The 25018-nt window shown below is 56.0% G+C and overlaps 1 protein-coding gene across 1 annotated transcript; it reads right to left on the reverse strand.

The window, feature by feature from the left end:
- Positions 1-20843: 20843 nt before the first annotated feature.
- Positions 20844-22001, reverse strand: TEX44 (testis expressed 44). Its single transcript, XM_054570845.1, has one exon. It carries the CDS (start codon positions 21999-22001, stop codon positions 20844-20846), a length of 1158 nt encoding a protein of 385 aa, XP_054426820.1.
- Positions 22002-25018: the final 3017 nt, after the last annotated feature.

Raw genomic sequence — 25018 nt, forward strand, 5'->3', positions numbered from 1 at the left:
GTGTCGGGGGAGGGTCACTGCTTAGAAAATACTATCAGGAAGAAACAAGAAACCAAAAATAATTACCTATGCCGAGTGGATCTGGAAAGCAAGGGTTTTGGAGAGCGGATTTTTGTTTTGAATTTTATCATATTCATAACTATTTTTTAAAAAGAGAACTTTCTTTTTTAAGAACAAAGCCTTGCCCTGACCGTGTGGCTCAGTTGGTTGGGCATCATCTGGCACATCGAAAGGTCACCAGTTCGATTCCCAGTCAGGGCACATGCCTGGATTGTGGGCTCAGTCCCCAGTCAGGATGTGTACAAGAGGCTACCGATCCCTGTTTCTCTCGCACATCGATGTTTCTCTCCCTTTCTTTCTCCTTCCCTTCTCTTCCCTCTAAAAATAAGTAAATAAACTCTTAAAAAAAGAAAAATAAAAAAGAACTCAGGCTTGCTGCCGGAGCTAGGGGCTGGGCAGAGGCAGGGCCCTGAGAGGGAGGGAGTGCAGCAGCGCGTGGTCCTTCTCAAACTTCGTGCCAGGTCTGAAAGGGGGGCCAAAGGAATGCCAGCCCATCAGCTACAATGTCAGGCCAAAACCTGGATCACCAAACCCCAGGAATCAAACAGAAAAATAGGTATGAAGATAGGACACCAAAAATGGTGCATCTCTGGGGAAGATGGGGGAGGCAGGGACCTGACACAAAGGGCTCAGTTCACAGGCAGATATTTTAGGTTACAGGCCAGGGGCAGCGCTTTAGGCGGTTCCTGAGACCATTTCCCTACAGCTTGAATTAAAAGGGGACATCAGCTCGGCCCAGCGGGGAAGGACGGCACACTGGGGGTGGGGGTGAGGAAGCAAGTAGAGGCCAGTTCCTCAACACCGGGGAGAAGGCTCCCCAGGACTCCCGGGGAGAGGCCGCGGTCCACAGTAGACAAGCTCCGGGAAACGAAGCAGAACTCCAGGCGGATCCCAGGAACCTTGTCATGCTGCAGAGAGGACCCCTCGAGGCCTGGGCAGCGTCTCGGGGAGGGGCAGGGGCTCCATCAGAGGATTTTGGAGAAGCTTGGAATTCTGAGCAGAGATAGCGGAGGCCTCAGGCGCAGAGATGGGCCACGGCCAGGAAAACCCCACTGAGGTGGAGGGAGGTGCAGGCTGTGGAGGGTGGCCTCAGAGTACGCTGGCAGGACCCCCCTCCTGGGGCACCTTGGGGCAGCGTCTCTTCCTCCCCATGGGCCAGGATGCCTGGGAAAGAGGCTCCCCTGGACCCCGTACACAGGGGGCCACCTATTTGCCTCGGATGGCGGCGGGGGGGCAATGGGAGGACGGAGTGCTCTGCCCCCCCGGCACAGCAAACTCCACAGTGTCTGTGCCCTCCAGGACCCTCGGACATTTCCAAACTCCACCTGACAGTGCCGGCAGCGCCCTGAGCAGGCTTGTCAAATAGGGCCGCCGGTTCCAAAGGAGCAGACATCCCACTCCATAAACACCTAGGGCTGCTTCCAAGCAACCGGAACTAACAGGGCCGTGACTTGGCCCCCTTTCGTTTTAACTTGCTGCTGAGTCCTTCATTCTTTACATCAATTAGATGCGTAAATCTCCTGTCACTGGCAGAAGCTGTTCTGTCTCCTCCTTACTGCTGAGGCTGGATAAGCTAGGAATAGCCTGAAAATGCTGCTGAACACATTGATCAATTATGGCCAGCCCCCTACCCCAAGCCCTTTATCAATTATAGGCAAACTAAGTCAGTTTCTGCTGACATTTACGTGTTGAGTGGTGAATTCCCATGACACCACTAATTCATAATATCCAACCAATTCAGCTACTTGGGGGATATTTTACGGCAAACTCATCCATCCCCAAAAGCCTGTCAAGAAGCCAGCAACCCATCATGAGATAATCTGAGTCACTCCCTTAACCAGCACTGAGTCTTGCGGCTGCTGCGTGGGGCGCTGAGGGCCGAGGACGCAGGGAGGGCCTGGCCCCACATGGAGAAGGTGGGCCCATGACTATGGTGCCACCCCCCAGGCTACAGGCCCCAGGGACAGCCCTGTGCTGTATTAGTGACAGTATCTCTTGCACCTAACAGAAGGCCTCGAACTTAATAGGTGCTCAAAAAAAAAAAAAGAAAAAAGGAGAAATGAATAATACAAGATAATGTCTTTGCTAGCAAAGATTTGGGAGATCAGGAGGAAGTGGTTCGTTCTGCCAGGGAACTAAAACCAGCTTTGCAGAAAAGGTGACAGGCCCAAGCTGGTCTTTGAAATGCAGGAGTCAACAGACGTAACAGAGAAGGCAGAAGAGCAATCCAGAGGGGCATAGAACAGGCAGGCTTGATGCGGCAAGAGGTCCGGCAGGAAGGAAGGCAGGATGAGGGGCACCTTGAACTGCAGGTAGGTCCAGGCCCTGCAGACGCTAGGCTCTGTTCATAGATTCTACTGTCTAAGTGAGCTCTTCGTAGGATCAGGAGCCAAGCTGCCTCTTTAGAAGATTACTTTCCCTTTTGTCAAAAGAGTGAAACCATGCTGTTTTCTTTCTCACCTGGACTTCAGGGAAGCTCCTGAAGTGCTGGGTTCCTTATATTTTTGTATCCCTTAGCAGTTCCATGCAGGACTTTCCACATAATAGATCTTATATTAGTCCTGTGTTGCTATAAAATGACATAACAAACATCACAGTCCACATTTATTGCACCATAGCTTCCCAGACTGGAAGATGGGGGCTTCCGTGGGGCTGCCGTCAGGGTGTCGGCCAGGACTGGGGTCTCATCTGAGGCCCGGCTGGGGAAGGATCTGCTTGCAAGCTCACGTGGTGGCCGGCAGAATTCCGTCCCTGTGCACATCAGGGGGAGGCCTCAGTTTCTTGCTCAGTGTCTGCTGGTACCTCAGTATGTTACTGTCTCTGAAGGCAGGCCCCGCATGGCGGCTTGCTTTTTCAAAGCCGGCTGCGGACAGCGGAGGAGGTATCCTAGCAAGAAGGTGGTTCCTATTTTATGTAACAGAATCATGCACACAGAATCCCATCCATCCTATGACACTGGCCCTCTCACAGGTCCCACCCGCAGAAACCCCACCCACACTCGGGGGTGGGGTTACACAGGGCATGAAGACCAGGAGGAAGGATCGCAGACCATGTCAGAGTCTGTTGCCAAAGGTCCTTGTCAGATATTAACTGTTAGTTAAGTGACCTACTCCTCTTGGCAACTATAGACACACATATATTCTCCCTGCCGCCATCCCCAACGGCATCCACCAGAGAGCTGGGCACAGACAGGCACGCGATGGATATGGAATGAAGAAGTGTCATAGGATTCACAGCACTGCTGGAAGGACCCGGAGTTTTTTGCAATCAAGGTAATTATCTGATTCTCATCAATTTCTTGATTGACATATGCAATTAAAAAAAACCCATCAAGCAATTGTAACAGCCACAAAGTGGGAACAAGGTCAGACATGACCACTATGAATGGACTCTTCCCTAGAAAGGTCTCCTAGCCCCTAGCAGCCGCTGTTTCCCCACTGTACACATGAGCTATGTCCATGAATACGGTTCCCCAGTCCTGCCAATGCAAAACGTCTCTAGCGCAGGATAAGTGCAGGGGCCCTGGAGCAGGGTGGCCTGGGTCAGCATCAAACTGCGCTGCTTACTATGTGACGTGAGACAAATTGCTTAACTTCCCATAATGATAGCAAGTGCTTCGGTACCTGCTATGGGCAGGCTCTTTACCTATATTAAATTCATATGAATTCACTTAACTCAAATAACCATCCTGAGAGGTAGGCACTGCTCATATCCCCATTTCACAGATGAGAAAACTGAGGGATAATGGGGAAGGCCTGGGCTTGAGTCTCAGCCTAAGCAAGAACAGGGAGAACAAAGGGCACGTGGTGGACAAGACACCCGAGGCCAGAGGAACAGCAAGCAGGATTCTAGTGCCAGCAGATTCTCTTTCTAGCCCGCTGTCCCCACGCAGACCCTGGCCAGGGAGGGCAAGTTGAAACTGTATGGGTTACCATGGGAACCGCTTGCACTGACTAAGATCTTAAACATGACTTACACCTCTGTGCAGGGCGTGGGGAGAAAAAAGAAGGCAGAATATCATCATCTGGGGGACTGGGCTGCATCGTGCTTAAAGCCAACCTCACCTCAGTATGTTCGGGGGACCTGGGGGGCCCTGCTTGTCCACGGGTCCAGTCAGTGTGTCAGGTGGCAAGTCCTGGGTGAGGAGCTGTACACGTGGACGGTCTGGTGTTAACTCAGTAGTTCCTCTATTCCAGGTGAGGCAGGAGATAGTCAGGAAGGAGGAAACTCCAGAGGTGCCCCAGGCCTAAGATAAAGAACATGGATAAAGAGTGGAGACCCTGTTCTAAGACTGGTAGTTTCTGCATCTGGAAAAGCATTGAATCCTAGTGAATCAGGAATGTACCTGCGCAGAAGATGCTCCCTGACCCCTGCTTCATTATAATAGCATTATAATAAATTGGCATTGTGGGACCCCCCTCCTGGTAGCCAACCAAGGAAATCAGGGGAGACTCACCCTAAAGGAATAAAATCCCTCCGGCCTCTGAGTTCGGGGTGCCATTAGGTTGTTAGGCCCTGCTCTGCTCTGTTGTGCTCGGAGCTGACCTTGCTCCCATGTTCTGTGTGGCTCAGTAAATCTGCTTTCTCTCGCTTTCTGCTATAAACTCTGTGTGTTTGGTTCAATGTTTTGTCCACGATCACCAAGAACCTGGTTGCCTGTGCTCACCTGAGACACTGGGGCTGGTGCCCAGACTTCGGAGGCACTTCACAAGGGCCAGGAGCCTCTGAGTTAGCGTCTGAGCCCCAGGGGGCCCAGCTGCCTGGGACCAGGGCTTCCTGCGCAGGGAGGCCTCGGGGGTGGAGGCAAGAATGCTCAGCCTCTGCAGGCGGAGAACAGGGTGGAGGGAGGGGGCCTCAACACCGGGACAAAGCAGGCGCAGCGCACAAAGGTGCACCTGGAGGAAGGGCTCTTTAAGAGGCTCGGCCCCCTTTACTGCTCGGGAAGCAGGAGCACGCCCCGGGGCGAGGGGCAGCTGGCCCTCCCAGCCCCCGCGGCGAGGCAGCTCGGGGGCCCCCCTGGGTCGAGGCGTCCCTCACTCGTCCGCATCTTCCTCTCAAGCTCCCCTCCTATCTTTGTCTGGAGAGATTCCAAAAACCCCACAGAGCCAGACACCCTATTGATCCAGGGATCCTTCCTCCGCACGCCGGTCCCTTCACCCCTGAACCTCTGCCTGAGGGACAGTCTGCCTGTCTGGCTTCTCTGGTCACGCTTAGCGAGCCTCCCTCCGAAGCGATCACCGCGTTTCTTACACTTTTCCCGCCAACATGGCCGGGTAATAGCTGGGAGGCTCCGCGGGTGGCGGAGACACCCGCAAAGTGAACGTAGCTCTGCGCGGACGGGGTGCGGCTGGCCGCGGCTGCCCAGTCCCCGAGGGTTACGTGGGGATCTTCCTGCGCGGTGACGGGAGGTTCCAGGCCGGCGCACACTCCCTCGAACATGCCGGCGGCCGCGCATCGTCCCATTGCCCCCTCTCTGCCTGTCTCCCTTTCCTTCCCGACAGTGGGGAGGGGATCCGGGGAGCTCAGCAGTCCCGGAGTTCTGGGAGCTCACTGCTCTCGAGGGTGCCCATTTTCCCGTGGGGGCGGGCGCGGTGGGCCCGGGGTGATCTCCCCGCTGGGCCGGGCCGGGCCGGGCCGGGCCGCGCGCGCGCGCGCGCGCGTCGGGGTCGCCCCTCAGGCCTGAGGACCACTAGAGCTCCTATCGCCCAGACCGCACCGCCTGTCCCTCGGGGGAGGTGGGAGGGACGTGAGGCCCTTCCACAACCTGGAGGCAGAAGCTCACGGCTCCACTGACGCTGCGCCCGCCTGACCTCCGCCCCCTAACAAGCTGCAGCGGGGCGCGGGGGACTCGGGGGTACAAGAGCGCATCACGGAGCGCCGAGGCGCTCGGGCCGGGAAACGGCCAACTTTTCGCACACACGTGGGGCTCAGGGGCCGCCGTCCTTGGCGGCGGGGACAGGAAGGACAGAGCGGCGGGTCTGGAGAGAGCACGGCTCGCCGCAGGGGACCTCGGGGGCCTGGCGGGGTCGCCAACCCGTGCCGGGGCGCGGGAGGCGGGTATGAGGGAGGCGGCTCCGCCATGCTCCAGTTGAGCCCTGGAAAAAACCCGGCGCGCCGGGGGAGGCGGGCCACTGTCGGGGACCCAGGGAACAAAGGCAGCCCGCGGCCGGATGCAGTCATGGAAAAACCCATCGGGGCGCCGGCGCGGGGGCGTCGGGAGAGGGGCGGCGCGCGCCCGGTAGCCTAACCGCCCTCACCGGCCCGCCGGGGCGGGGCTGCTCTCGGCCCCCGCCCCGGAGCTCTCCTCGTGGGCGGAGGGGGGAGGCCGGGGAAAACCGAAGATGCCGGTGGGGAGGGCTGGGCTGGGCTGGGGACCTAGAACCCGAGCCCCCAAGCTCCGGAAGCTGCGCGCCAGCCTGCCGGCCGCGCACACCTAGTCTTCTCAGCCGCCAAGGGAAGGTAGCCGCTTGGGTTGTCTGCACGCGGCTCCCTGGCAGCTGCGGCAGCCGGTGGTAGCCGGCCAGTAGGGGGCGCGCACAGTCCCCGGCAGTGGAGCGGTCGCGTGTACTGCCGCGTACACGCTCCTGCACACACGACCGCTTACACGCACGTGCTCCCAGACATGCGAGCTTCCCGCAGCTCCCAGGGCAGAGGGAAGGAAGGGGTCCTGCCAAGGGGGGCCAGAATAGATGCTCGATAGGACCCTCCGCTGGGCCAGAGAACCTAGGAAGCTGCGGCGGGGACTTGGAAGAAGCCGCAGCCGGGGTCTCCCACCCCCGCCCCATTTTAGGGCTGTGGTGACTGGGCCGCCCGGGCCCGACGTGCCCAGGTCCCGCCCTGGAGCTGGAGTTTCCGTCCTGCACTGTCGGCCCTGTCCTGGTCTTATGAACCTGCCTGGAGACGGAGAGGCAGCACGCCATGCTGTTTTTTTCTGTAGGAAAGGAAAGTGTTGGAGCAAGTTGGACCCAGTGACTCCTGAGGCCTTTTTCAGTTCTGACTTTGGAGGAAGGAACTGGACCCAGAAGCCATAAAAGGAGTTGGCGGGAGCTGAGAAAAAACCTTGGTGCCTGGTTTGGACTGAGCCACAGGCTCTTTTACTGGTTCAAATGTCCCTTTGTTTATTTGCGCTGCTGCCTGCTGTAGGGTGTCAAGGGGGCAGAGCCTGAACCCGTGGGGCCCTGGGGGGACGGGATATAGAATAGGACTAGACTCTGGGGGCCTAGAGCCAACCTCTGGGAGCAGAGGAGACCCCAGGCTCTACCTGGAGGAGGAGGCTGCTGGGTTGGGGTGGCCAGTGGGGGTTCCTGAGGGCCGGAGGACAATGAAGCAGGAGCCCGTGACTTCAGAAAGGTTCAAGTTCAGAGAGAGGCCGCCTTTGTGGGGTCTGGCTGTTGGTGTTGTGGGAATGCAGTTGTGGCTGAGGTTCTGTCCACCACTTAGAATATGGGATGAACAAAGTAGAGACACCAGTGGGACGACAGGGTCAGCTGAGCTGACCTCTACTTGTGGTCCCTTGGGGAACTGAGGAGGGAATCAAATGGCCCAGCCTTGCCTCTCCCTAGCTTCCTGGTTTGGGGGAATCTTACGGAACATTCTTGGGACTCAAGTCCCTCATCTGTAAAATGGGAACAAGAGCTCCTCCACAGGGGTATTTTGGGGGTTGAAAGTGGGAATAAGTCTCGCTTCCATTCTGCCTTCCCTTCTTTCCTTTGTCTCAAAGTCCCTGGCTCCTTCCAAGTCCCTTTCCTGTTAGCTGGTGGGGTCCAGTGGGACGAAGGCTGGGGAGCAGCGCGCCCTGGTGGTGGATACCAGGAGGGCCCGGTCAGTCGGCGAGGGTGCGCGCAGGCTAACCTGGTCAGTGCCTAATGGCGTCCGGCAAGTTGGAACCTGCAGGGGCTGATCGTGGAGCTGACTCAGTTACCCCTCGAACAAGCAGAGAGCATGCTGCTTCTCCACGGCAGCCTCTCTCACAGCTCAGCTTCTCCACTTTGAACAGGCTTCTCTCACTTCCGCCCCGGCGTGATCCGTGCACTGGGCATTTATACTGTGCTTTACTGCTTACACGCACGTTGACACGCATTACTTGTCCCTGAGGTGTGCTGTTTCTGGGAGGTGACGGCACTAGATGGATAGAGATCGTGGTTCACAGCGTGGCTCCAGCAGGGTTTGGATCCTGCCTCCTCCATCCAGCTTCGTAACCAGGACGACGTTCAAAACATTGAATAAGCAGTAGGACCGGTGGCGACCAATCAGAACAGACCCTGCTGCAAACACCAGGTACAGCCAAATGCTTGTGTAGCTGCTGAAGATTGGGGAATAACCTCAGCCTCACGGGGCATCGGATTCTCCATCTGCAGTATGAGCACGGGGACTGTAATTGTACCACTTCACTGTGGTGAAGGCTGCATAAGCTAATGCACATAAAAGAGCGAGAAACCAGTTTGCTGCACATAGAAAGCACCCAGTAAGGGTTAGCTTTATTGCTGGTCCAGTCTCCTCGCAAACTCAGTGACTCAAGGTGATTGCTGCTTTTAAGGGAGACTCCCCAAGTCTGCCACGCCTGCTGGTCTGGCCCCCCAGTTATTCTGCTCTCTAGGAGTGCTGAAACTTTACCACGCAACTGAATTTCCAGGGGGATCTTGCTAAATTTCAGGGGTTTTTTTTAAGTATATTTTATTGATTTTGCTATTACAGTCGTCCCGTGTTTATTTCTCCCCTTTATCCCCCTCCACCCTGAGCCCTCCCTCTCTCCAGCATTCCCCTCCCCCGCCTTAGTTCATGTCCATGGGTCGTACATATAAGTTCTTTGGCTTCTCCATTTCCTATACTATTCTTAATCTCCCCCTCTACTTTGTGCCTACCAGTTTGGGGCCTGGGGTTCTACATTTCCCACAAGCTCCTACTCCCTCGGGCTGACGCTGGCCTGAGAAGCAAGGCTCCGGAAGAACACTGTAGAAACAGGAGTGTCAGATGATCTGTAAACATTTATTGGGCACCTCCTCAGTGAAAGGCGCTGTGGGGATCCAAACAGTACGAGGGCTGGCCTCCTCCCTCAAACAGCAGACAGGCTATTGCACAAATGCAGGTTAAACTAAAAAATTAGGCCAAGTGGCAAACATGTGCCAAATAGTAGGTGGTGAATCCATTCCCTACCCAGTAGCCAGAGTGATGCTCTAAACAGGAGTCCATAACTACTACCCTGCTTAGAGTTGTCCAGTGGCTCCCAACTCAGAATATAAGCCAGATTCTTCTGGATTCTGCAGGCCCTGCATTTTGCCTTCTCTCTGATTTCACCTCCCGGCACTCAGCTTCATTCTAGACTCACCCTTTGTTCCTTTGAATCCAATACCCCGCTTCCTTCCTGAGAGACTTTGAACTTGCCCGGTTAATGCCTGGCCTCTTATTGCTTCCCAGAAAGACCTTCCCTAACCTACAGGAAGTTTGGTGTAAAGCAACTGCCCCCAGTTCAGATCAGATATTCTCTATTATGTCATTCTTTTTCAAAAAAAGAAATTCTAAGTTCGATGTTATGGCATTATATTGGGGGTTGCTTTTTGGAGCTCCATGAAGGCTGAGATGTCTGCCTGCCTTGTTCTGCTTTGTCCCGAGTTGGGGCAAAGGGGCTGGACCTTTTTGTACCTGCATTCATCAGTCATCGGATGCATCCAGGAAGGGGAAGATGTAATCATGGGCAAGGCATTTTATTTTTTCCCAGAGGGCTGCAGCCGACACTCCCATCACTGGGGTACTTAATCTCGGTCCTTCCCGCCTGCAGGGGGTCTGGAGGGCAAACACAGTGTGGGGGAGGGGGAACACTCAATCTGACAGGAAGGGAGCATGCAGATAAGCCGGCAGAGGGAGCCGGGCTGTGCAGGGAGCCCAGCAGAAACCCAGGAGGGGAGCTGGCAGGACCTGATCACAGGTGGGGATGAACAGGGGCAGAGGACTGGGACCGAAATTCTTGCCCTGGTTCTGAGGGCAGAGGGAGACGGATCACGGGTGGGATGTATGAGAGAGGAACCCCCCAAATCAGAACTATCTTCTGGCGGTCAGGCCCCTTGTAGTACAGTCTTCCTCCACTAGGCAAGTGTTCTAGGAACCCATCTGTGTCAGTGCACCAGCTGGCGTTGTTGTGAGAGGCTGCGTTCTGCCTCTGAAATTTTTTTTTTTTTGGAGACTCAACGCATTCGTCCATTTCATGATGGGTGATTTACAAGTGCGCCTCCGGACACCCCACTGAGTGTTCAGCAGTTTTGGACAAAAAACAGCATGACCCCTGTGCCCCACCCTCCCTGTCCACCCTTTCTTGCCCTGAGCAACTCTCTCCGCCCCCGATAAAGTCCTCAGAGGGAAAAGTTTTGCTGGTGTGGAAGAGGTGACACATAAAACAGCAGGAGCACTAAAAAGCATCAAATTTGACAAGTTCAACAACTGTTCTGAGCAGTGGAAAAAACATCTTGATAGGTGTATTGCATCAAATGGAAAGCACTTTGAAGGTGACAGAAATTTAAACATGTAAGAATAAATACACAATTTTTAATAAACTATTGGGTTTTTTGGGTCCCCTCCTCATAGACCTGAGGAGGCTGCAGGCATGTCCTTGATTCTGATTTGACATATTGGTCAGTGCCAAGCTCTCATCAGGGAGCTGCTGTGCTTCATATTTCATCATCTGATGTGGACACACATTATGTATTTTATTCAAGAATTAGTGTTCCTCAGCTGAATAGAGAACTGAATATCCAGCATTTGCAGGAATGTGCATTTCTGGAAGCGTGCTGTGGTCTCGGTCCTTCGATGGGCAAGCTCTGGGCCCATCCCCCCAGGCGGTGTTTGGTGGCCTTTCTGAGGGCCCTCCTGGATGCCCAGATTGTGTTGATCGGTTAGGAAGAGGCCAGCAGCAGCGTGGGGGAGAGAGCAACAGATGGGCCCTGAGGGACAGGACAGGTGGACCGTGCCCAGAAAGGAGGCCTGCTTGGTGGCCGGGACTTCCCAGCTGGCCTGGCTTCATGCCCCCTGGGCAGGGGCGCAGAGTCCTACAATTGGTTTAATTCTTAGTTGTCATCTTGACATTCTTAATATATTTTGAGCAAAGGGAGTTGCACTTTCATTTTGCACTGGGACTTACAAATGATGTGGCTGGTTCTGCTCCTCAGCTCCGGTTCCTGGGCCCCGGGCTGGCTCCCCAGGCGGAGGTCTAGGAGAGACCAGGGCAGCTGGGTGGGAGGTGGGCCCAGGCGCCCCCTTGAACAGGGCCTGCAGGTGAGACAGGGATCATGGAAACTGCTCCCCTCAGAGGGCTGGAGGCTTCTCCCAAATGCGAATCAGGCCACCAAGGGAGCGTCACTACCAGGGAAAGGCGGCTCAAGGCTGCTCTTTCAGAGACGCCACATGCCTCCTGCCCTCAGAGCCCCTGGTCGGCTGTCAGGCTGTTGACAAGGGACGCTAGGGTTCACAGGGTGGGGGCAGGTGCCTCCTATGCGCATGACAGGCCCAAATCTCTGTGCCCCTGGGTCCAGCCTGGCCTGGCCCAGCAGGCTGGGGGGAGGTGGTGGCGGCTCCTCGGAGACAGATTATGAGAGGCTTGCTTGTTGCTCTGGGGCTACAGGTGCCCTTCTGAGCGGGGAGAGCCCGCTACACAGCCTTGAGGCCTGAGGGGCCCCTTGGCGGACCTGGGCAAGCTCTCAGGCCCAAGTTTAGGTCATTGCTTTGCCTTTGCATACCTGCTGGTCTTTCTGCCCCTGTCGTGTCTTGTCCCTCACCTCCTTCCATTCCGGGTTTAAACTGCATCCTCTCTCTTCTGTGGTTGACGCCACCTGCCTCAATTTACCCATATACTTGTCACTTTTGCCCTCTTACAGTTCGTCCTCAGTGGTTAGGGCTGGGGCCTGTTTCCTATATTGTCCCTCCGTCATTTTTGGCTTTTGTCTCGGTCATTTTCGAGCAAGGAGCCTCTCATTTTATTTTTGCATTTTGGCCCCCAAGTTATGGAGCTGATCTGCTGATCTGCTGATGTACGAGGCGCTAGGAGCAGAACCGGACTAGCGGTTCTGAGTGCAGGAGTTGCAGGGCAGCTCTGAGTGCCTACTGTGTGCCAGGGGTGGTGCGCGAAGGGCTGCAGCAAACAGGAGCCCCGTTCTTCAAGCTGTTTACCCAGGAGAGCGTTTATAAGTAGGACAAAGCCTGGCCATCCAGGGACCTCCACAGCAGGATCGGGGAGAAAACCAGGGCGGCAGGGAGCGGAGGAGGGGCGTCCTCGGGTCGGGCGCAGGCCCCGCCCCGCCCCGCCCCGCCCCGCCCCGCCCCGCCCGGGTCGCCGGCCTCCCTGAGCTGAAAGGGCCTCTGTGTTCCTTCCCCTGCCTGCCTGCGGGCCAGGAGCGCATTTCCTCAGCTGCGCCAGACCCCGGAGGCTCCGCAGCCCCTCTGGGGACAGACACAAATAGTTCCTGGCCCAGCTGCCCAGCCAGTTACCTTGGGAACCAAACTCAATCGTCTGACGTCACCGGGCCGTTGCATAGCAACGGGCACAGACTCTCCCTTTGGTTCTCGCCCGCCCCCGCGCTAAGGTTGCCGAAGACTTGGAGACCGTGGAGCTGGGCGGTGATGCCCCAACCCCGCGGCGTCGAACTCGCCGCCCCCAGCCGGCGGGGCCTAGTCCTCGTCCCGCGCTGGAGGTGCCATCCGGATCCCGGAGGGGACCGGCCCCAGAGGAGGAAAGGGCTCCGCCTAGCTTCGGGCCGGTCGGCTAGGGCCCCGCGGTGGCCCCAGTGCGGCCCGCAGCCAGCCGGGGAGGCCTTTGTTCGCTGTCACCCTTCTGACTGCCCTGTTTTCTGTCCCAGTCTAGTTTCTCACCAGGTCCCAACCTGGGCTCCTGCTCTGGTAGCAAGGAGCAGGTGGCAGCACGGGGCATTTTCATGCCTCCCCTCCCCAGTCGCCTAGGAAATGTGTGGCGCTTGGCCACCTGCTTTGGAGGCGGAGACGCTGGGCCCTGCTCCTGCCACCCTGCGTCCAGGCCTGGAGCCCTTCTCCATTCCTGAGCCTTCCCCTGGCGTCCGTGCTGTGACCTCCACCTCCCTGCCCGCTGTGGGCCGGGGGGGGGGGGGCGGGGGGGAGGGAGAGGGAGGGGCCTGCCTGACCACCCCCCGGAGTTCCAGGTGTGGGCCTTGATCTTAGGCTGCTTCATCCCCTGCCCACCTCTGGTTCTCACCGGAGGTTAGGAGGTGCGGAACCCCAAAACCCAGACTGGGAGACAAGGCCCAGAACTCATGCAGGGGCCTGCAGCAATCTGCCGTCTTGCCCTGCCCTGCTCTGCCTTGACTTACCCAACTGGGACCAGGGTAATAACAATAATAACCACCTCTTGCTTAGAGCACCGTGCTTGGTCTTACTCAAATCCAAAGTAGTGGAGGGAGGAGATTTTCCTTACCCCAAACCTTATCTTGACAAACACTCATAAAATGCAGGTGGTTAGCAACAAGGCAGGTGTTTTAGGTGAATCCTGTTTCCTCATTGGTTGATTATTAAAATTCAGAGATGCAGAGGAATTTTTTAATCCATGGAGTTGAGGGAGTACACCTAAGAATGCCTCAGATCTGTCTAAAGCACGTGGTTACGGGGAAGTGGTCCAGCCTGGGCCAACCAGATCCTTCTCCTTGGCATCTACCAGACTGCGGCAGGGAAACAGGTTTTTCTTCTGAGTCCCGGAAGAGTCAACCTGTGGGCCTGGAGCCTGCGGGAGCCACGTTCTCAGCAAGGAGCGGAAGTCTGGAGAAGCGTGCCGAACGCGCCCGAAGAGAGTCTGGAAGCTTTGGCTAGAAATAAATGATATTTATTCCAGCATCTTAGGGTTTGCAAAGCAGAAACACCACTAGGCAGTACCCGGAGCCTTCCGAAGCAGAAAGGAAGCTGAGGCTCTTAGAGTAAAAAGTGCATTCCTGAGAGGACTCAGTCCTGCGCTTTCAGCCTCTGGATTGGTCAGAGATGATAATCCTGCGGATGACCGACAGTCTGGAGACTGGACGTTAGGTGGTCTGGATACCGAGCGTTCCTCCCCAGGCCTTCAGGCAGGGGGTTATCTGGCAGTCTGATGTATATCCAGGCACTGACGCAGGACTGGAAAGTTCAAGAGTTTAAGTTCCCAGGCTAGTTAAAGCAAGAACAGAAACATTTCCTCAGGCCTCAACCCACTTGATTTTAGTAATTTAGCAACTTGACTATGGTGACTCCATTATATTTCTTCACTCTGTTTCTCAAGAGGCAGAGTTGCCATGGGAGACAGAGGACACAAGCAACAGAGATCGTCCTCACAGCTTGGAGGCCCCGACTTCAGGCGCCTTCAGAGCCAGGCCCTCCCTGACCCTTCTCCGCACAGTCCACCACCTCGTTGGTGCCTAAGTGAGCTACTTCACGCTGGGTTGCCGTCACTTCCAGTTTAGAGACTCCAGACCAATACATGATGCACAACACTCCAAGGGTGGGGGGAAAAAACCCTGACATTTGTCACATGCCTGCTGTTAAATGCTGTTCATTTTTTTTTTTTAAGATTTATTTTTAGAGAGACGGGAAGGGAGGTAGACAGAGAGGGAGAGAAACATGATGTGTGATAGACACATCAACCAGCTGCCTCTCAAGCACCCCCAACCAGGGACCTGGCCCGTAACCTAGGCCTGTGTCCTGATGGGGAATCAAACCGGTGACCTTTTGGTTTGCAGGCTGGCGCTCAATCCACTGAGCCACACCAGCCAGAGCCGTCTAATATGCATTATTGATCACCACATCCTGTGAGGGAACTGGGAGACCTATTTTATAGATGAGGAAAGCGAGGTTTGGAGGCAGCCAGGCCCTCCTCTGGGACCACAGTGCCCCCTTGAGGAGGACTCTGTAGGGCTGGCCAGTGGAAGTTCAACGGACACTGCCCGGCCAGAGACCCCTCTGCCAGGCCCTACCCTGGAAGGCCTCTCCGGGGCGGGGCCCTTGCTGGAGGCCCCCGAGCCTGCCATGTGTGCTCGGAGCCTGCAGCACTCTCACGCAAACCTTGCCATGATGTTGGGCCACGGCAGCTACTCCAGTGGAGGGTCTGTGCCCTCCTGGCCGCCTGGTCTTGTCCCTCAGAGCTTCCAAGGGACATGTTTCCAGCCTGAGTCCATCAGCTCAGCTGGTGGCATCTCAGCGTATGGTCTGAACCTCTGCGATGTAAGAAATATATATTGGTCTCTGCCCCTTGGCTTCCTGGCACAGTTCCTAAAGCCCCTGGGATTTCCTGGGTGGTAGGAGCAACTCTAGGAAGATGGGGGCTGCGGGCCAGAGGAAACAACCTGGAGGCGAGAGGGCTGGAACTCTCAGCCCCACCCCCTACCTCTGAGGAGAGGAGGCTGGAGTTGGAGTAATTCACCGAAGGCCAGTGCTTTATTTAATCAATCATGCCTGCCTAATGGAACTTCCACAACCGCCCTAAACCACGGGTTCAGATTGCTTCTGGGCTGCTGAACACACCCACATGCCAGGAAGGTGTGGCGCCCTGGATCCATGGAGACAGAAGCTCTTGCGCTCTGGACCCTTCTGGACCTCGCCCTGTGTACTCTTTCACTTACAGCCTTTCTAATACCCTTTACAAGGAACCGGTGATACAGAGTAAAGCGTTTCCCTGGATTCTGTGAGCTGATTGATAGCAAGTTATCCAAACCAAGGAGGACGTTGTGGGAACCCCTGATGTTGTAGCGAAGTCGGACAGAAGTGTGGGCACCCTGGGGACCCACTATGTGTGGGCAGCTTCAGAGACGCAGTCTTGTGCAACTTAGCCTGTGGGGTCTCCGCTTACTCGAGGTGGTGTCAGAACTGACTCATAGGACACCCAAGTGGTGTCCACAGAGATTTGAAGAATTGCTTGGGATGGAAACCCCACACTTTTGGTGTTGGAAGTGTTACAGGTAAAAAAAAACAGTTTTTATTTAACTCACTTCTCTCACAAGATAAACCTCAAATCCTGAAGCGTCCCGGTGGTTGGCGGGTGAGGTGGGGCGGGCCCTCCTGGTGCGCATGCCCATGGGGCCTTCTCTCCAGCAGAGGGCGCGCTCCCCAAGCTTAGGGACTCAGCTCAAGATCCAGGAGGCCTAAGAAATAGGGCTGCCTCAGAGCCCACAGACGTCCAGGTTTTCATTTAAATATTTAAATATGTACTGAAGACCTTAGTTTACCTTTACACTTTATCACGTTCCCTGGGGGACTGCCCTATCTATGATCGCTTTCTGTAGGAGACACTTTCCTGGATAGAATCTGTGTCTCAACCAGCCAAAGCTATGAACTTGACCGCACTCATGTGGTGACTTGAACCAATTAGCCGAGTGGCCATAGACTAAACAAGGATATTGTCCTTATAAAACAAGTAAAAACACCGACAAAGATTTATTTATTTTATTTTTACCATATTCCAAGTGGCCTCAAATTTCTAACTTTTCTTACAAAAGAAGAGAGATTCTTTTTAAACAAAATCTTTGAACTCTTAACATTGTTTGAATTGGTGGGTCCCACTCCCCAAACATACACATCGCAGATGGGGAGAAATAGCAGTCTCTGGTCACAGGTTGGTTTTTCCTGAGCACAGGCTCGGAGCCAGAAGAAAGCTGGAACATGTGGAGGGGGAGGGGAGCCTGCCAGGCAGACCCCACATCACCCCTGTACCACACCCCTCCTGCCCTGGGCGCTCTGAAGCTGGAATTGCTCCAACCTGGCCCAGGACATTTGGGTCTTAGACCCCTGCATAACCCAGTCACTGGATCTGGCCACCCAGCGGGGCATGACCTTGGGCCAGGTGGGTCTTCGAAGGGACCGTCCACCAGGAGCACTCACGGCAGCTGGGGAAATAAGTCTTTCACTGAAGGGGGCGGCCCACCCTGGGGTGGAGACCACAGTGGCCCTTCTTCCATCTGCCAGGACTTGCCGGTGCCCCTCCCTTAGCCAAGTGCCTGCCGGGCTCAGATGTTAGGCTGCTGTACCCGCCCTGCTGGCTGCTGTCCCAGCCTAAATGATTCTTCAAGCAGATCCTCTGCTCACTGGCCAGTCTCTCAGTGGCAGAACACACACCCAGAAAGATGGTTGTCTCTCCTAGAGAAATGCAGGTGGTTGTCAGGCGGTAACCCTAGCACATAAAGGAGAAGCAGTGAGGAGGTGCCAGCTTTGTGGGGGTGACTGTAACTTTGTCATGCCTCAGTTCTCAACACCAAAGAGCACCCCACATAGAGCCACCCTGTTATTCTGACTGCTCGCTGTTTTCCACACCCTCCTCTGTGCCTGCTCACGGCCTCTCCCCAATACTGCTCCTCTTGTTCAGTTTCCACCCACCCACCAAGGCGGCCCACGTGCCCACGATGCGCTGACTATGCCTGCTTGCTGACGGCTCCCATGTCTTACCGACCACTTCCTCTTGCCTGGGGCTGGGACTTTCCCTCAAGACCCCGTTTTCCGGCCTTTTCTCGCCCAGGCCCCCTTTTCCAGAACGGGGGTGCAGCCACCGCCCTCCATGTCAGACTCCTCAGCCCTGAGCGTGCAGCCCCGACCTTCTCCCCAGTGCGCTGGCATCCGTGTTCCTGGGGGGCTCCCACCTGCACAGAAGATGTGTCGCCAGGAAGACTTGCCAACGCAACTGCTTATCCCACAGCAAAGAGGAAGGCTGGGGGCGGGCAGGAGAGTCTGTAGTTGGCACATGGCTGCGCAGAAGCCTCCTGCCCCAAGAGCCACAATGACCGCACGTGCATACACAGCGCTTGACCACGCGCTAGCCACTTACCTGACTTGTTAACTCACCTAATCCTCACAGCGGTCCAGTGCAGGAGGTGCTATTATCGTCCCTTCACAGGTGAGGAAACTGAGGCACAGGGGGATAAAAGTAATACAGCTAGGAGGAGGTAAAGCCAGGGTTCAAGGCAGCCTGGACCCCAAGGACGTGCCCTTTACAGCTCTGCCAGCTTGAACACACTTCCTGGGGGCATCCCCCATTCTGGGCTGACCTTGGCCCCAGAGGCTGGCGTGAGGCGCAGGCCAGGTAACCTGGCCTCCCATTCCTATGGCCTCAGTGATTGGTTCAGGCTGGCCGGCACCCTCCCCGAGGCCCGCCCTGCCAGAGCCAGTGGGAACAAGGTCCTCCATCTTTCCAGGAAGGTGGCTGAGCCACGTGAGAATGGAGCCAACACAGATGCGGGGATAGAGTGGGGAAGACAGACGCTGAGGACAAGGCCGAGCCCTGGGTCCAGCCACACTTGACAGTTGTGCTCATCAGGAATACCTTCACCTGCTCAGGGTTGGTCACCATCCCTTCCGATCTTTTGTTCACCTTTGAAGTTCGAACAGAGCAGCAGTTGGGACACAGCGGCACTCGCCTGCTTCAAAAAATATTTGTTGACAGCACTTGGGCCCCCCCCTGGCAGCTTCATTGCCTCTTCTCTGCTCTGGGCTTGGTCCAGGTAGAGCTGCTGGACCCTCTCCCCCACCTAGCACCCATCACATCTGCCTCAGCTTTCATTCTTTTTCTTTTTTTAAAGAGTGTATAGCCCTGGATGGTGTGGCTCAATGGATTGAGCGCCAGACTGTGAAGCAAAGGGTCGCCAGTTCGATTCCCAAGCAGGGCACAGGCCTGGATTGCAGGCCAGGTCCCCAGTTGGGGGGCATGTGCAAGGCAACCACACATGGATGTTTCTCTCCTTCTCTTTCTCCCTCTCTTCCCCTCTCTCTAAAAATAAATAAATAAAATCTTTTTAAAATAAGAGTTTTAAAAAATGTATTTTATTTTAGAAAGAGAAGGGAGGGAGAAAAACATTGATGTGAGAAACATCAATTCGTTGCCTCTTGCATGCCCTCAACCGGGGACCCGACCTGCTACCCAGGCCCGTGCCCTGACTGGGAATCCAACCAGCAACCTTTCAGTTAACAGGCCGGCGCTCAATCCACTGAGCCACAGCAGCTGGGGCTCAGCTTTCATTCTTATGGCCTCTGCCAGGGGATCCCGTCTCTCCTTTTCTTAGGTCTGTCTCAATGGCTTCTCCGAGGCTTGGGAATCCACAATCTCCTTCCTCCCAATCGTACATGGGAATGGTTCGCAACTCACCTACAGAAAGTGGCGGCTGTTCCCGGAAAGGGGTGGACACACCTGGCTCATCTTTGCATCCCCCTGGGGCCTGATATCAGATTTCCTCACAGGAGCCAGCAGCTTTGGGATGGGGGTGGCCAAAGTGTGCCTCTGGGGCTGGGCCAGTGGCATCAGTCACAGATACAGCTGTGTGTGGCTGAGACCAGGTAGGTCTCTTAAAGCGGGCAGCTCAGCTCCCGGTTGCTCTTAAGCAACAAGGCCTCTAGGTTTTTCAAGACAAGCAGAAATCCACATGCTTATATAAATTCTTTAGGTTTAAAAACACCTAAACCCATTGATTTTTAGAGAGAGGGAGACAAAGGGGGTGGAGAGAGAGAAATATTGATTTGTTGTTCCACTTATTGATGGTGCATTCATTGGTTGGTTCTTGTCTGTGCCCTGATCGGACCTTGGGGTATTGGGACGACCCTTCAACAAGCTGAGCTACCCGGCCAGGGCCAATTCTCTGGATTTTTAAATGTTAGCAACGTATTCACCACTTGAGAGATGCCGTATAGGGCAAACAAATTTATCTGTGCGCTGGTGCCAACCAAGGGCCCCATTTAGAGATGCTGCTGGAAGTGAGGAATGGACGAGTCCGTGGCGGGGGCCGTGGCCGGAAGGGGTACGGGGTGTGACCTGCTCCAGGCGCCCAGCCGAGGGCAGGAGTGGGGCTGAGGTCCAGTGGGAATGCCACTTGCCAAGCCATGTAACTGATATGACACTGTATCCAGTCGGAGGGTAGGTGGTGGATTTCCAAAGCAGAAGCCTGCCTCTCCAAGGTGGACAGAGCCATAGACAAGACTAAAAACCGTGTAAAGAGACCTGGGTCTAGGCTGACCCAGTTGTCCTGGTTTGCCTGGGGTTTTGCTGGTTCTGAATCTGAAAGTCCCACATGCCGGGAGTCCCCTTTGTCCCAGGCAGACGGGAATGGTTGGCCACCCTGTCTACATCCTTGTTCTCACCTTGTCCCTGGCCTGTTGGGGGATAATAAAAGTGGCAGTTGAAATGTGCGAGCTCATTAAGTGCCAGACTCCATGTGTTAGGACCTGCAAGGTTTCCCTTTTGTCTCATAACACCTGCATGGTGTGGCTTTGTTATCCATTCTACAGAGGAGAGTCGGAGGTTCAGAGGGCGAAACGACTGGCCCACGGCCAGCAGTGGCACCGGGGTTTGGACCCACACTGGCCTGGCTCCGTGCCCGTACCCCCTGTCCGAGAGTCCCAGCAGGGCGGCCTGAGCCTGCCAGGCCTGGAGCCTCTGGAGAAGGGCCAGGGCTCACTTCCTCGGAAACGCACTTACCTGGTTGGAGGTCCAGCCAGGATCGATTTTTGCAGGTCTGAGACCTCCACCCTGCCCCCGCCCCTGCCCAGGCTCTTTGTTTCTGCACTTTGGCGTCAGCCCCTGAATAGGGCCACCTGAGAAGCCCTCAGGGGACACCTTTCTGTTTCCAGAACACCCTAGCCCTCTCTTCTGTGCCTCCACCCTATGCCCACCCCACGAACAAGGGATAAGGCTGGCACTTAGAAAATAAACGCTGCTGGTGATTTATTGCCTAGTCTGGGGAGAACCGTCCAGGGCAGATGTGGGCAGGGGAGCAGGGCACGAGGGCCCCCGGGCCCGGGAGGCTGCCGCGTCAGCCCTCTGGGGACTCACTGCGTCGGGTCTAGTCACAGCGGAGGCCGGAGTGGTATGGGGCGAGGTGGCCGGTCAGGTAACGTGCAGCCGAACAGAGGCCCTCTACTGTCCTCCGCTCTATCCTCTCCAGCACGTGGGTGATAGAGCGCAGGACCGAGCCTGCCCTCGCTCTCAGCCGAGAGGAGAAGGCCAAGCTGGCGTTCCGCAGGAGGCTGGAGAGGGGGCGCAGCCTGGGCCCTGGGCTGTGCAGCAGGTAGGTCATGGAGCTGGATCCGGACACCAGGATGCCCGTGGCTATGTCCATGGCCATCTCGGGCCAGAGCAGGATGTCTGCCAGGGAGCTGATGGCCTCCTCGCCCCCGGCCAGCAAGCTGGTCATGGAGCACATGTAAGCATTCTCCTCACAAGCCATGTACAGGCTGGGGTCCAGGGGCCCCCTCCCCAGGGCCACCGTGGGGGCCCCAGGCAAGGTCGGGATACTGCCTCCCGGGGAGGGAGCGACCGGCTGAGCCTGCAGCTCTCCTGAGCGGTCTACCGAACGCCCCTCTGTCACGACCTGGGGCTCAGCTAGTGGCGAAGCTTCCGTGTCAGGGCTCAAGGCCTCCGGACCCTCTGGTGTCTCTGCGGCTTCAGTGGTGCCGGTGGCCCAAGTGTCAGGCTGACTGGCTGCGTCGGCCGTGCTCACCGCGGGCACAGCTTGGAGGAACAGAACCTTAGCACTGGGTGTGTGTGGATCCAAGTCTTTCTCCCTGTCCAGGACACTCACTGCTTGTAGGGTCTGTTTCTTAGACAGGGAGTCACTTCGGGAAATCTGAAGACTCAGCGTCGTTTTCATATTTTGTGCCAGTTCGTCCCACACTGAGTTCGGGAGGCTCGTGGACATTTTCAGGGCTTCTGGGGCCGGGCAGGTCAGCCAGCCCATGGCTTCCTGGGGCTCCGGCCTGTGCCTGGCAGCAGCTTCATCTTTCAGCTTGTCCTCGTACCCCGAGGCTGACGTGGGCTTGGAGGTGGCTGGCTTGCCGGAGGCCAGATCTACATCCTGCTGTTCAGCTGACGCTGCAGCACCAGCCCCTGGGGCATCTGCAAGGAGGGAGACCTGGCTCTGGGACCCCACTGCGGGGCTCTCTGAAGGCCTACTGCCACCATGTGCGGGGGTGCTGGCCTCTCCCGAGGGCACGGTGGTCATCCAGGCCCCCTGTTACTTGTGTGGGCGGGTTGAGGGAGTAGCGATGGGCCCGCTGGGCGGAGTGGTCCAGGCTGTGAGGTCACAGGGGGCTGTGGGCATCTGGCGATGTCACAGGCACCTGCAGAGCAAGGGTCCTGAACCTTTGGAACGGCTGCTTTAGCAGGCTCAGCCCCTGGGACTGTTTGTAGCCAAGCCTGCTGGGGTGTGAGGAGAGAAAAGGGTGGAGGTGTGTGTGCAGGTGCCACAAGGAATCGTGGGGGCTGTGACTATGATGAAAGAGAATGAATGGGATGTGGCTGTTAATTTTTTAAAAATATTTTTTCAAATTTATTTTTAGAGGGAAAGGGAGGGAGAAAGTGAGGGAGAGAAACATCAATGTGTACTCCCTCCTCCTAGTGGGGACTTGGCCTACAACCCAGGCATGTGTCCTCACTGGGAATTGAACCAGCAACCCTATGGTTCGCAGGCCGGCACTCAATCCACTGATTGAGCCACACCAGCCAGGGCTGTTACTTCCTAATAAATGTTATAAGGGACTGACCACTCCCAGCAGCTCCCTGTCCACACCAGTCTTTCTGCAGAGAGTCAGTTTCCCTGCGGCGGTGAGTAGGAATAAGCGAAGGCTAAAGGCCTGGGCAGGCCTAGCCCTGACCGTCTTTGGCTGTGGGGGCTCTAGATAAATGTTTTTATCCTGCCCCCCAAATTCATATGTTGGAAACCGTCTCCATTGTAATAGCATTTGGAGGTGGAACCTTTGGGAGGTGATTTGGTATTGAGGGTGAGGCCCTGGTGAATGGGATTAGTGCCCTCACAAGAGAGACCACACAGAGCCCTCTGGCCCCTCCTCCAGGTGAGGTTACAGAGCGAAGACACCTGTCTACGAACCAGTCACCAAACCTGCAGCGCAAACAGAGTAAGACAGGGATTAGCCCTTGTGATTCAGGATAAGGAATCTCTATCTTCTCCCTACTCGGCTGGGCTGGGAGGGCAGGAAAGGACAAAGGCCTGCCCGCCCCTGAGGAAGGCAAGAGTTGGGGAGTCTCAGTGTGATGATGCTGGCTGAGGAGCCTTCTATTCTGGACAGGCTGCCTGAGGTCAGGGGCTCGTGGGTGATTTGCCTTTTCAAGGGTCTTTCTCCCAAGTAGTAAGCTCAGGATTCCTTTGGAGGGGACATCTGCCTGTGGCGACTCCCCAGTCATTTCCCAGGCCTCACTCACCAGAAATCCATGCCCTGCCCCGTGAGTCGTATTCCTGTAGTTGCTGCCATGCGTGGCTATCAGCTTTGCCCACACCAGGGCGAGTGCTCAGGGCAATGGCCCCTTGGCCAGGCTCCCTGGCGCATTTGGTGCCTTCTGCCTTGGAGGTGGGTTAGCCCTAGACCCTCTGCTGCACTCGTGTGTGGGCGATAGGAATCAGTGCTTTGGAGCACCCATAGCAGGAGGGGGCATAGCGACACAGGGCATCTGTGCCCAGTTCCACTTTGGGGGCAGTGAATGGACCACGCGCAGGCCTGGGAACGAGGTCAGGTCTGCCAGGGCCCCTGGGAAGTTTCCTTGCTCATTAGGAGACCCAAGAACATGGGCTCCTCCCCTGCTTGTGTACACAATCACGTCTCGTTAGGTCTCTTGTGACTGCAAGGGCAGCTGGCCTGGGGAAAAGCCCCGCAGAGGATGGTGGAGCCAGGAGAACCGCAGAAGAGCAGGGCCAACGGCACCTGCAGCCCCAGCCACCGGACTGCCTGCGATGGCAGATTTGTTGCCAGATGGTTTCAGCCAGGTGAGCCAGGGCTCTTTGTTACCTGGCAGCTTAAGGAATAGCGTCCCTAGTCTAAGAGTTCCAGAGAACCTGGGGCCCGACCATCCTACCTCCCCCGGACACACTGGCTGCCCTGGTCACTGGGGCCGTTGCCCTTGTGCCGCCTCCCTCCTGCCTGGGCTTTAGACCTCTCCATCCCAAGACTTCCGTCCACCCTGGTCCAGAAATCCCCACACAGGGTCCCTCCCACACCCTCCATCGGGCTCCTCCTTGGCACGGGCACCCAGCTAGTGCCGCCTCTGCAGACAGAGCACGGCAGGGCTCAGCATCCAAGAGAGCAAAAGTTGTCATTTCTCCCCCGGGGTCTACGCCAGTGCGCAGGGCACTGCAAACCAGTTTAGCCGGTTGGAGTCCGCATTGGGTTGAACTTTGCCCCCCAAAAGAGATGTCCATATCCCAACCCCTGGAACCTGTGAGTGTGACTGGTCTTTGCAGACATAATTAAATTTAAGGGTCCTGAGATCGTCTGGAATTAGGGTGGGCCCTAAATCCAGTGACCAGTGTCTTAATAAGAGAGGAGAAATGTTTTAACCATTTTTTGTTGCTGTTATTTTTTGTTTGTTTGTTTGTTTGTTTAGATTCTCTATGTCTATTTGGCATCCATTCACCGCAGGGCCACACTGTTGGCCAAAGGATTTACCTTTCTCCTGCAAATCAGCTGCCTGGAACTCGCCTTTCCTGCGCAGACAGGCCGATCCGAGGGTGAGCCCCCGCCCGCCTTCATATCTAACTCGCACCGGCCAATATTGCCCTCGCCCTCAGCCCTCCCAGCGCCAGGTACCAGCCAATGAGACACCATTGCCTTAGCTCCAAGTTTGTTGGAATTATTCAAACCAGCCGACCTGTGCAATCTGCCGGTTGCCTTTCCTGCGGAAACTCCAGTGACGGCTCTGGCCTAGGCCTTCCCCGCGTCCAGTCTTCTGCCTCCCGGCCACCCTGATGCTTCTCCTGTGGCCCCATGTGGCAGCGTGTGCCCCTTATCTCTGGAAATCTAAGCAATAAATTCTTCCTGTGACATTGACTCATTCATCTCCACAAAATAAAATAAAATCTCAAGGGTACAAATGACATGGTGAGGGCGAGGGAAAAGGGAGAAGACACAGGCAGACTTGGAGGACCGCCTGGTGGAGACAGAGGCAGAGAAGAGGGACGCACGGCAAGGACACGGGAGGCCGCCAGAAACTGGGAGAATAAGGGACGGG

Source organism: Pteronotus mesoamericanus, unplaced genomic scaffold (genome assembly GCF_021234165.1).
Source record: "Pteronotus mesoamericanus isolate MK-2021 breed Mesoamerican mustached bat unplaced genomic scaffold, CSHL_Meso_final contig_1018, whole genome shotgun sequence".
Taxonomy (NCBI): Eukaryota; Metazoa; Chordata; class Mammalia; order Chiroptera; family Mormoopidae; genus Pteronotus; species Pteronotus mesoamericanus.

Excerpts from the sequence above, each read along its gene's own strand:
- TEX44 (XM_054570845.1), bottom strand. The coding sequence starts at position 22,001 with ATGACCACCGTGCCCTCGGGAGAGGCCAGCACCCCCGCACATGGTGGC.